Source organism: Ochotona princeps, chromosome 7 (assembly GCF_030435755.1).
Source record: "Ochotona princeps isolate mOchPri1 chromosome 7, mOchPri1.hap1, whole genome shotgun sequence".
Classification (NCBI taxonomy): domain Eukaryota; kingdom Metazoa; phylum Chordata; class Mammalia; order Lagomorpha; family Ochotonidae; genus Ochotona; species Ochotona princeps.
The window spans coordinates 25236863-25250216 of NC_080838.1; the positions used below are offsets into that span (position 1 = coordinate 25236863).

General features: G+C 39.3%; 1 protein-coding gene across 1 annotated transcript in view; it reads left to right on the plus strand.

Moving 5' to 3' along the window:
* SCLT1 (sodium channel and clathrin linker 1) overlaps nt 1-13354 on the plus strand; it is a 204244-nt gene that overhangs the window by 83699 nt on the left and 107191 nt on the right. Inside the window, exon 9 of the mRNA XM_058666848.1 lies at nt 7570-7640. Coding sequence (XP_058522831.1) covers nt 7570-7640 — 71 coding nt within the window. The remainder of the gene's footprint in view (nt 1-7569; nt 7641-13354) is intronic.

Below are 13354 nucleotides of genomic sequence, written 5' to 3' on the forward strand. Positions count from 1 at the left end.
TGAGATTGGCATAGGGTTTTGCTCCCTTGCAGGAGAGTTTTCGGCAATATTCATTGTGCCTTTGTCTCTTCTTTTGCTCTTGATCATTGTACTCCTGGTTAGCAGAATCTTCTCCTTGGGGTAGGTTTCTAAGCTGTGTCACCCACAGGTCTACAATGCGATTTTACTTATTGCGGTTGGTACACAACTTTTCTTGCAACCACTTGTGCCACAACCTCCAGCAAGTTCCAGGTCTGTGTTCTTATGTCAGATTTCCACTGTGGTCTCCACAGCCACAGCTCTTGGCTCACCACTCACCACCTCCTGTGATACCGTGGTGAGGCTGGTGAGGCTGCACCGTTGTCTCTGCAACCTTTCTCCCACTTCCGGTTGGAGCAGGTCCCAGGATTAGAGAGACACCAGGTGTCCTATATAATTAGGTTATTGGTGGCGCTGATCTTGTTGGAACCTGTTGGACATTAGGTCTGGGTGCCACACGGACCTATTTTGACCCGTACGATGCCCCAGTCGGTGTTATTTTCCTGCAGGACCAGTGCAGTCTCAGACCTCAGCAAGTTCTCGCAAGATCAGCTCATGTGCAGTTCACTGTTGTCCCCTGCAGTCCTAAAGCTATTGCCACAGTGCCCAAAATGGCACCTGCCGTACAACCACTAAGGTCCTTGATCTGCTGGCTGTCAGATCTGAGGGCTATCCCAGACCTGCCCTGAGTGGAACCTGTGGAATGCCACGCTGTTGCAGTTCACCCAGACAGAAATGAGCTCACTCCCAGCTCAGCGCATGTTCAGTCCTCTCCCTCGCCCTTTCCTCCTTACACAAAATGACACCCAATTCAGCTCTAGGGGGCTGACTGGACTGTGAAATCCACTCTGTTCTCACACTGCCCGTCTGAGATCTGCTGCTCTGTCTCTGCTCCTGGTCAAATCAAACGGACCAGCAGAATGGACACTTCTTTGTCTGGGTTCACCACCCGAGCTCCCAGTGAAAGTCCCTACCCACCTGGTTGCTAGCGTAGTTCCGGCTGCTGTGGAGTTCAGATCGCCGTGCTGGAATATCAGTCTCTGCAACACCACACCGTTGTGTCCGCTGCTTTCCTGTGTCTGTCAGTCTCCAGGTACCCCTCTGCTGTTGTTCTGTCCTTTCCTATTTCCTGAAATATGTCCTCTCTGCTTCATCTGGTTAAATGTTTTTCTGTCCATTTAAACGTGTCCTTACCCTATTCTGCCATCTTGATTCCATTGCAAAATTTAAAAAAAAAATGAGGGAGAGTGGGCAATAACATTATGTTCTTAAAACTGTATAAATACATGAAATCTATTCCCTTTATGTAAGCAAGAAAAGAAAAATCCCAGCAATTTCTCATTTTTTATTAGATACCTTATGTATATGGGGAAAATGGAAGGATATATATTCCAAATTCTGAAAGAAAAGAACTGTCAGGCACAAGTGCTTACTTTACCCAACAAAACTATCTTTCATAAATGAAGAATTACCAAGAGAAGCAAAAACTGAAGAAATTCATCACCATCAGATCAGCCTTACAAAAGGTACTTAGAATGTCAATACTAATAACCAAAGAGAACTGTGGCCCTGAGAGTATATGAAAGTATAAAACTCTCTAGGAAAAGCTTAATATATAATCAAAACAAAAAATGAAAAACCAAGAGATTAAGCCATTACTTATTATTTTAATACCTTCATAAAAGAACTAAACTACCCAATTAAAAGGTTCATACTGGCTGAAGAGGTTTAAAAAAAGATACGTTGTCTACAAATAGCCCAACTTATATATAGCATATGAGAAGATATTCTATGCAAATGAAAAGGAAAAGTGAATAAAAGTAGATATCCTAATATCCCCCCAAAAATGATTTCCAAACATCATTTTCAGAAGATAAGTGTGCCCTACGTAATAAGGAAATCACTTCAACAAGGGCCTGTGACAGTTGTAAGTATCTATACACCTAAGGTTATAGCATGAAGTTTTATGAAACAAACATCAGACCTGAGAAATAGACAAGATCCAGTACAATAGTAGGGAGTTATAATGTCCTACATTCCTCAACAGACAAATCATCCAAAGGATCAACAAGGAAATATTAGAGCTGAACTACGCAGTGGATCAAATGGAGTTGATATGTTTACAGAAGACTATATCCAACAGCTGCAGAGTCAATGTTTTTTTTCATCAGTGTATAAAACCTGTAAAGAATAAAGCATTCTTTTTAGTAATGGATTTGCCCGCACAGCATGAGTATCCTGCGGAAAAAAAGTGCTAAGTCAAAGGCAAAATAGGAAAGGATATTGTTGATGTTAATGTTGTCATTGGACAGGTAGATTCAGACAAATCCACCACCACTCACCATCTCATCTGCAATTCTTATCGCTTTGACGAAAGAGCCATTGAAACATTTGAGAAAGAGACTTCTAAGATTGAAAAGTGCTCCTTCAAATATACCTGGGACTTAGATAAAATGAAAGCCGTGAGTGAACATGTTGTACTATTGATATTACCCTGTGGGGGGGAAAATGGGAAAGGCAAATTGTATGTGACAACAATTGATCTTAGGACACAGAAATTTTATCAGAGTCATAGTTAAAGGGTTAGTACAGTGACATGGCAGGCTAGTTCTCTCCCTGAAGGCCATCATCCTATAAAAGGGATGGTGTATGTCCCAGCTGTTCTAATTTCAATCCAGCATACCTGGGAAAGCAATTAGGATGGTTCATGGGCTTCTGCATCCATGTGGGAGACACAGAAGAGGCTCCTGGCTCTTGGCTTCAGATCAGTTCAGCTGCGGCCATTGCCATCATGTGGGGAATGAACCAGCAAATTGAAGACCTCTCTCTCTCTCCCTCTCTCTCTCTCTCTCTCTCTCTCTTAAATCTGCCTTTTCAAATAAAAATAATTAAATATTTTTAAAACGCATAGTTTCAGGCACATCTCAGGCTTACTGTGTTGTCCTAATTGTTGCTGCTAGTGTCAATGAAGTTGAACCTGATACCTCCAAGTATAGGCAGATCTGTGAGCATGCCCTGCTGGCTTGCACACTGGTGTGAGACAACTGAGTGTTAATTCATCCTACAGCCAGAAGAGTTAACGAAAGTCTGCAGATACATTAAGAAGATTGATTACAACCTGACACAGTAGCATTTGTGCCAGTTTCTGATTGTAATGGAGGCGGTATGCTGGAGGCAAATGCTAATATGCCTTGGTTCAAGGGATGGAAAATCACCTGCAAAGATGGTGATGGAATGGAACCACACTACTTGAAGCCCTGGATTGCATCATTGCACCAACTAGACCAACTGACAAGCTTTTGCATCTACTTCTACAGGATGTCTACTAATTGGGTGATATTGATACTGTTTCTGTGGGTGTTAATGGACACCAGTGTTCTCAGTTCTGGCATGGTAATAGCCTTTATTCCAGTCAGTGTCACTACCGAAGTTCACTGAAATGTACCATGAAGCTTTCCCTGAGAATATTGTGGGCTTCAATGTCACACACCTGTCAGGGCTGGCATTTTGGCCTAGTGGGTAAAGCTGCCACCTCCAACACTGGCATCTCATATTGATTCTCTGCTTCTGATGGATTTCCTACTAATAGCATGGGGAAAGCAGAAGAAGGAAGATGGCCCAAGATGAAGCTCCGGGCTCCTAGCTTTGGCTTGACAGCCCTGGCCATTATGGCCATTAGGGGAGTGAATCAGTGAGTGAAAGATCTCTCTGTGTCTTCCTTTCTCTGTATGTAACTCTGACTTTAAGTAAGTAAATAAATATGTACGTGTGTATTCTTTTTTAAAAGTATCTGTCAAAGTTATCCACTATAGCAACAACGCTGGAAAATTAAAAATGGCCCAACAATGGAAGCAACACATTTTACTGCTCAGAAGATTATACAGAAACATTCTAGTCAAATGAGTTATGTCCTGGCCCATGTGTTATTAGGTTGTTACATGGCTCATATTGCTTACAAGTTTGTTGAGATTAAAAAAAAAAAAGACTGATCATTGTTTTAGAATGCAACTAGAATATGGCCCTAAGTTCTTGAAATCTGGTGATACTGCTACTGTGGAGATTGTTCCTAGCAAGTCATTTGTGTTAGGACCTTCCCTGACTATCCTCTGGGTTGTTTTTCTGTTTATGATATGAGGCAGTTGCTGTGGGTGTGATCAAAGCAGTGGAAAGAATACAGAAAAAAAATCTATACACAGATATTGCTGATGAACATAGATACAAAAATTTTGAACAGAATGCTACCAAATTGCATTCAGAAACACATCAGAAAGATCATTCACCTTACTTATGACTGCTTGAAGGGGGGGGGAACTATACTATTGCAATAATATAGGGAAAATCAGTCAGTGGTGGGGATTTGGGGAGGGCGTAGGGAAATCCCAGACCCTATGAACCATAAAATTCAAAATTAAAATAAGTAAATAAAATAAAAAGCTCATTCACCTTGACCAATTGGGAGTTTTCCTAACGAACAGTTCAGTAAATATAATACTTCACATCAACAGAAGGAAGGATAGAAATCATGGTCTGAATTGACACGAGAAAGCACTTAATAAAATTCAACATCCATTCACAATAAAAATGCTGAACAGATTGTGGAAAGGAGCATTCTTCAACATAATGAAGGCTACATATGGCCAGTCCACAGCCAATATGTTAAATAGGGAAAATACGAAATCTTTTCCTGTAAGATCTAGAAAGAGATGAGGAAATCCACTCTTACTGCTGTTAGTAAGTAGTAATAGTAAAAGTTTCCAGTGACATTAGGCACTTTTCCTAACACTATGGAAAGATCTCTCATGCTGATGGATTGGAAGGGTTAATATTGTTAAAAGGCCCAAGTTTCTCCTAGCGATTTACAGATTTCATCTTCAAAAAACCAATACCATCCTTCACAGAAGTAGGAAAAAGAGTCTGAAAATTTCTTTGGAAACACCAAAAGTTTAAAATAGCTGACGCATTCTTGAGCTAAATAACAGTGTTAGTATCAAGACATATTGTAGAATTGTTGAGAACAAAATAGCAAAATACTGGCATAAAGATGGAAACCAATGGAATAGAATAGAATGTGGATAAAACTGGCTGTTAGTGGGGTGGAAGAAAGAAGTGTAACATAGGTACAGGATGAAATATTATCCGGCTAACAAAGAATGAAATTCTGACATTTTCAGCAAAATGAATGGAACTAGATGTCTTTATATTAAATAAGCTAAACTCAAATTCTTTCTCATGTAGAAATGTATACCTACACATATATACTTAAAACACATGTGTAGATGTTTAAAATGAACTTAAAATATTCACACTAGAGGCTGGGAAAGAGTTGGGTTAGGAGAGGTTAGATGAAGGATACACATCTTAGTATATTGCGCATAATAGCTTCTGATATTTTGCAGCACAGTGGGTTGGCTGAAATCCTGTATAAAGAACTAAAAGTCTGCAGACACATGGGAAAAATAGGAAATAGGCTGTTTGTCTGCTAATGGTCAATTTGGACTCTACACATGCTTACATATTGTATTCCATGCCTTAAAATATGCAAACATTATTACATATTAATTCAAAATTTAAAAGAAATTTAAAAGGAAGCAATCTAGGTGGTTATAACATCTTGTATAACTGAAAGGACATTGAGAGCACACTGCAAGTTTCAGTCAAAATTAAACTTCCTGAAAGTACCCTTAAAATTCAGTGCTTATTTTTAAGACTTACTTTATTTGAAAGGCAAAGATGGAGAGAAAGGGAGAAAGAGAGAGAGAGATGTTTTCCATCTCTTGTTCACTTTTTTCTTAAGATTATTTTTATTGGAAAGGCAGATATACAGAGAGGAGGAGATACAGAGAGGAAGATCTTCTGTCCAATGGTTCACTCCCCAAGGGCCGCAATGGCTGAAGCTGAGCCAATCTGAAGCCAGGAGCCAGGAGCTTGTTCTGGGTCCCAAGGCTTTGGGCCATCCTCGACTGCTTTCCCAGGCCACAAGCATGGAGCTGGATGGGAAGTGGAGCTGCCGGAATTAGAACTGGCACCCATGTGGGATTCTGGCACATTCAAGGTGAGGACTTTAACCACTATACCATCACGCCGGGCCCTCTGGTTCACTTTTGAAATGGCTGCAATGGCCCAAGCTGGGTGAAGAGCCAGGAGCTTCTTCCAAATCTCCCATGTGGGTTCTGGGGCACAAGTACTTGGACCATCCTTTACTGCCTTCCCCACCACATTAACACAGCTGGTTCAAAAGATGAGCAGACAGGACTCAAACTGGTGCCTATATGGGATACAGGCACTGTAATGGATGGCTTAACATGCCACACCACAGCACCAGCCCTAGTAAAATAGCCTTCAGTATAATTTGAGCAACATGTTACAATGGAAAGCTCTAGACTTCTTTTCTCACAAACACCCTCAATCTCTGGACAAATTTTCTCTGTTGGAAGTCAGACATTAATCGAAAATTTACTAAATCTAAGGATGATATTATGCCAGGCTTGCCAAAGCTGGTAAGCAACCTTTCCAAAATAAATTCCTTGGCCTAACGCCATAGTTGTAATGGCTAAAGTCCTCGCCTTGCAACCACCAGGATCCCATATGGGCACTGGTTTATGTCCTAGATGCTCCACTTCCAGCTCCCTGCTTGTAGTCTGGGAAAGCAGTAGAGGATGGCCCAAAGCATTGGCACCCTGCAACCATGTGGGAGATCCAGAGGAGGTTCCAGGCTCCTAGCCTTGCATCAGCTCAGCTGTGGCTGCAAGCTTACCTTGAGGGTTCCTGGGTAAGAGATGCGACCTGAAGAAATGGGGGGACAGTGCTCTCTTTTGGCAACTGACAAAGTTTATTTCCAGGGTTTCATTTTTTATATATTTCATGAAACAATGGTTCAAACATAACTCAGAATTAGATCACATCTAAGAACACAGAGAATACAAAGAAGCTAACAAGGCTACTTAGTGAAAGAGTTATTGAAACGGGATAGATAAAGAGTACTGTCCGTCCTTGATTGACTAGACAGAGCACATATGTACGCCTGTCTTCAAGGAGAGCATGAAGGCACATCCAAGGACTCACTGGAGGCAAGAGCACACTGTGGGGGAGAGGCCTTCTGCCTTCTCTTTGCTGGAACAACTTCTCAACAGGGTCCCACAGGCCTCCGCTGTCCCAGCTTTCCAATGGGCTGTGTTCCAACAGTGGCCATCACAGCCACTTGGACAGTGAACCAGCAGGCAATCTTTCTCCTCTCTGTAAACCTAACTTTGCAATAAAAATAAAAATAGATCTTAAAAAAAGAAAGAAAACATGAAGAAAATAAACTTCCAGACTCTTCCTGGAGAAAGGGCGAAGTTGATCTGTGTGGACAGCATTTCTTTTTCTGTGACCTATCCACAAAGATAAGGAAAAAACACCCGTGGTTACATTTCACACTCAAATGTATCTAACCATAGTCATTCACATCACTTCATGTTTTTTCTTTTGTATATTTCTTATGTATGAGATATAATTAATCTTTGAAGCTATGCTTTTTATATGTTACTAAATGTTTCTTATTACTTGCGACAGACTAACCAACACTTCCTGAAGACCATTACTGAACAGAATGCAGAAATTGAAGAACTCCGAAAGCAACTTAGGTATTTCAAAAATGATTCTTTTTCTTTAGATAATTTACAGTTTTTCTCATGAGCGGTTTTTTTCTTTATTTTGTTAAGCTTCTGTTACTAGTTTTTGTAATGCATACATATATATATATATGTATGTTAGGATTAGAAGAGACTAAAGAGGAGGTAACTATTAATACAACAGTTCTTAAATAAGTTCATGCAATAGGAAATTATCTAATGATTTAATTTTCTTATAATGAAATGAGGTCATCTCTTTTAAAATATTTATTTATTTATTCATTTTTATTGGAATGGCAGATATACAGAGAGAAGAAGATAGATAGAAAGATCTTATCTGTCTGTTGGCTCACTCCCCAAGTGGCCACAGTGACTGGAACTGAACCAATCTGAAGCCAGGAGTAAGAAGTCTTCTAGGTCTCCCATACAGGATGGCTTTGGGCCATCCTGCTCTATTTTCCCAGGCCACAAACAGGAAGCTGGATGGAAAGTGGAGCATCCAAGACACAAACCGTCACCCATATGGGATCCTGTGCTTGTAAGGCAAGGACTTTAGCCAATAAATGTTAGCCCTACCTGCATCAAGCCGAAGGTTATCTTTAACTCAAATTTTTAATAAGATTTTTGAAATTCGTCTTGCATTTTGGTGCTAAAATATTTTGAAATCCATGCATGACATTTTTCATAATACATGTTTCCACAACTTTTTGATTACCCTTTGAATGCATGATCTTCAAAAATATTGTGCATCAAAACAAGTTCCATTTTCTGTGAATTTTTGAAGTTCTCTTATATATGAGATGAAGTGCCATGATAACAAAACCAGTGGTTATGGAAAAAGCAATAACTTTAGAAATGTTTCTACACTGTTTCATATCATTCTTCAGACTCTTTTATAAGCAGAGTTCCTTTTCATGTGATTTTTTTAAGCTGTACTTACCAGGAAACCCCAGTGGGATACTGGGAAGTGAGACAGGTAAGGGAAAGAGAAGAAAACCAACATCAGTACAGATACTCATCATCTAATTATTGGGTTTTGTGTGGATAAACCTGTTAAAAGTTGAAACTGCTCAGTCAAAACTGAATTTAATATATGCAACCTACTAAGCCTCATAGCTAAGCAACTTAGTACAAACGGTCCTAAATTTAAAATTTTCTTAGTGTATTTTTCCTTTTTGATGACTAATTGGGATACTAATTATATTTTTTCTCAATGATATTTTTAGTGTGAGGAGTTGATCAGGATGTAGTCCCATCCTTAGTAATGCAGCCTCTGTATGCTGCAGTGTTGGTCATTTACCTTCCTGGCTGACTGAGAGCTGTGGCTTGCTGCCATAATCCTATGCCAACAGAATCATATAGCATGTCACTAAGCTGGAAAAAATCAAATTGCATAATTTAAAGTACAGTTTCTATGGAATGTTTGCTATAAAACTGAATTATGATTAGTCAGGGACTGTCTGTACAGAGTTTGTAAAATTCAGGCAATTTAATACTGCATTTCATGTGTGGTGGTCTAGTGGTATATAATCACGGCATTAATAGATTTCACAGGAGAATCTCCAAAGTTTTGTATTTACTTTCCTTGCTTTTAGTCACAAGTCTTACGATTCAGAAGGATAGACATATGAAGGTTTGTTTTATCTTGAAATCATTAGAATATCATTAAATTATATTGGCTTCTTTAGTTAAACATAGGTTAATTCATTAATAATTTATGGAATTAATAGCTGGAAGGAATGCTGAGCAAACAAATGACGCAATTTAAAACCATGTGTCATTTATCAGTGCCACATTCTGTGACCATTCCACTTGCCTGACATTCCCACAATGTTCAGCTTAATGAAATAGCAAATTTTATTGGTAACACGTTGAAATCCATTTTGACAGCCTTGATTGCACCTCATCTGTCATGTTTTCTCTCTTTCATTAATGCATAAACAAGAAGCTACAACAACGACATGAGTTGTATACATTTTGTAAAATACAGTGGGGAGAATTTTGAAACACCCATACATTAACCAAAATGAAGCATATGCTAGTTTTTCTATGTTAAATTTAGGAGTAAATACAAGAAGTCTTTCTTCCTTGACAGTTGAATCCCTTACCAAGAATACTTTGCCAGGTAATGTGTTGTAATACTGGAAGAACCTCTATGTTAGCAGGTGTCTGATTCAGAAGGTCATTGAACTTTTTGAATTCTTTTTATTCATTGCCAAAGGATGTTTCTGAAAGGCACACACAGTGGCGTGTTTGAAGGGGCAGAATTAATACCATGATTACATGATCTGGTCCCTATTCCGTACACAATGGAAAACACTAATCCTGTCTCAGAGTTTGGCTTTGTACCCCTCTTACATGGCCTTTTTTCTCCCCCTAGTGGGAATTGTGATTTTCAAAGTTGCAATTTTTGGATTTTGGTCTTTTGGAATTGTTGCTTTGACAGGATTTTAGACTTTAAGCATTTGATCTTCCTGATTTCAGCATTCAAAAATGGCATTTAGGATTTTATCTCTCAGAATTATGATTGGTTTGAGTGGGAATAAAGCAAACCCTTCCTCTTCCCAGTGGAGCACTATCAGAGGAAATCAGCTAATAAAGTTAGTTTAAGTTCTACATAGAGTCCATAATGCCTCAAATGCCCAGGTTCCAATAAAAAGAAATTATCCAGTTTGCCCAAGAATCAAGAAAATGTCATCCTCAATGAAAATAGACAACCCAGGTGACACAAATAGTAATATTATGTGACAGACTTTTTAAAAAAGATATGTTTATTTGAAAGGCGATGTTACATTGAAAGAAGGAGAAACAGAGGAAGATCTTTCATCTGTTGGCTCACTCCCAGATGGCTACAATAACCTAGGCTGGGCCACACTGAATCCAGGAGCAGGAGCTTCATCTATCTCCCACGTGTCTTTTACTGCTTTCCTGGGTACTTTTGAAAGGAGCTGGCTTTAAAGAGGAGCAGCCAGGATTCTAAAAAGCACCAATTTGGGATGCCAGCATTAAAGGTGGTGGCTTAACTTGCTGCTCCACAGAGCCAAGTCCAATAGTTTTTTTTAAAAGGCCATAAGTGTGTTTCAAGGAACATTTATGTATAAGCTTGGAACACATGAAAAAGTACAGATTATCAGGAAAGAAATAGCTGCAGGAGCTTTTGAGAAAGTAAGTAGAAAACTGAAACTATTTAACTTCAACAGGAAGATTCAGTTCTCTAGCGTGAGATAAGTCTTGCCAAATATTTAAAATCAAAATCAATGTAATTTGTGTTAAAATTCCTATAGCTTTTTCCTCTCCCACTCACTCTTACTTTCTCCCTTCCTCCCATCCCCTACTCCCTCTCTCTTTTTTTTTTTTTCACGCTGACTAGACGAAGTATTTTTTTTCTTTTTTTTTTTATTAAATTTATTCATTAATTACATTGTGTTGTAATTTCATAGGAACTGGGATTCTCCCCTCACTTCCCCACACCCTCCCCCCATGGTGGGTTCCACCACCCTGTTGCATAACCATAGTTCAAGTTCAGTTGAGATTCCCTCTTAGCAAGCATATGCCAAGCATAGAGTCCAGCATCTTATAGTCCAGTCAAGTCCAACTACTTATTGGGGAGACCCTCTCTGGTCTGAGGGCAGAGACAGCAGAGTATCATCCCGATCAAATAAAAGCACTAACATCAGCAACAATTAACATCGGTATGGAATTAATTGACATAGTATTGAGCAGCCAACATGTTAAAAATAAATGCGATTTCTTAACCACATTCTGTGACCACCCCATTCACATTTCCATTTTAGTTTATATACTACATATGACATAACATCCATAACATAACATGTTATGCATAACATCATATCTTCTTAAATTAAGGCGAACATGTGGTATCTAACCCGTTCCTCCTCCTCTCTTTCCCTTCATCTCTTGGTATATGTATGACAGACTTTATGATTGAATGTTAGCTTCTTTCATTTGTAAGATGTCAATTACCAAGGCTGTTCAGTAAAAGAATAAAATGCGATGTTATTTACAAGAGTGATCTTGAAGACTAGAACGGAATAAATTCTACATATAGAAGTTGTGTGTATGACAAGGGTGTAGTACAAAGCAGCAGAGAAGCAATCATCTTTGCCTGTTGCCGATGAGAAAAATCTGCAGTTTTGCTTTATACTTTTATGTACTTCTATATTTTATCATTAAAATATGTAAGCTTAAGAAATAAAAGATACTTTTCTTATTGACCTCTAATATTTACTGGGAAATATTTCTTAGTCAAGATTTAAACACAGGCTAAAAATGGAAGAGATTGATAGGTTAACCTGTTGTTCCTTCTTTAAAAGTTCTCTTAGGAAAAACAATGTAGGTCAAGTGAAAGGTGACATGCAGTCTGTGAGAAGCCATTTTTTTTAAGATTTATTTTTATTGGACAGTTAGATATACAGAGAGGAGGAGAGACAAGAGATGATCCCCCGTCCGCTGATTTACTCTGCACGTGGCTGCAACAGCTGGAGCTGAGCCAATCTGAAGCCAGAAGCCAGGAGCTTATTTTGGGTCTCCCATGTGGGTACTGGTCCCAAGGCTTTGGGTCATCCTCTACTGCTTTCCCAGGCTACAAGCAGGGAGCTGGATGGGAAGCAGGGCCGCCTAAGTTAGAACTGGCTCCCATATGGGATCCCATTGCGTGCAAGGTGAGAACTTTAGCCACCAGGCTATTGTGTTGGGCTCTTGAAAAGCCATTTGTAATGCATATTACTGACAAAAAGTCCCCAATAAGAACGCATAAAGATTAATAACTAAAATGGTGTAGAAAATTATATCAGAAGATGTGAATAGACATTTCCGAATGAAAATGCAAGATAAAATAACATCATGTTGAAATACTCAACCCAAATACCTGAAACCAGATTTTGGATTTTTCCTTTAACGTTTTGAAATAATTCAAATAATGGAATGTGCTGGGGATGAAGCCCTACATCTAGAGAAGTTGTGTGTCAGCTGGAGCTTCTGTTGTACCTGAGAGAATATTTCTATAGACTTTTCAGTGTACCTGAATGGCAACTGTAACCTATCCATGAGCCCGGGGGGTAATCATTGTGGCATTAGGTTGGCACTATGAACATTTGGGGGTTTGGATTATTTTATGTTAGATTGACAGGTTAATAATTCCCATACTGAATGACCAGTATCAGAAGTGCATGGCTGTACTTAGGGGCCGGCTCCGTGTCATAGTAGCTCTGCCTGCGGTGCTGACATCCCATATGGGCACTGAGTTAAGTTCTGGCTGCTTCACATCTGATGCAGATCCCTGCTAATGGGCCTGGGAAAGCAGCAGAGGATGGCCCAAGTGCCTGGGCCTATGCACTGCTACAGTCAACCTGGAAGAGACTCCTGGCTCCTGTCCTCGGACTGATCCAGCTCTGGCCTTTATAGCCAATTGGTTAATGACCCTGTGGATGAGAGGTCTCTCACTCTCTGTCCCTCCTCTCCCTGTTGTTACTCCCTTTCAAATAAAAATAAATAATTTTTTTTAAAAATACAAGGTTTAATCATCAAGCATGAAAGATTACAGTATGATACAATCTATATATCTTTCAAGAATGTTAAACAATGCTGTATATTGATTGTGGATACATATTTGAGCTACGTATGTTCATTATGTATATAGTAAAAGGATGAAATGTATGTGCTGTGCATGTGTGTATGCACGTGATAAAGATAAAATAGGAACGAGA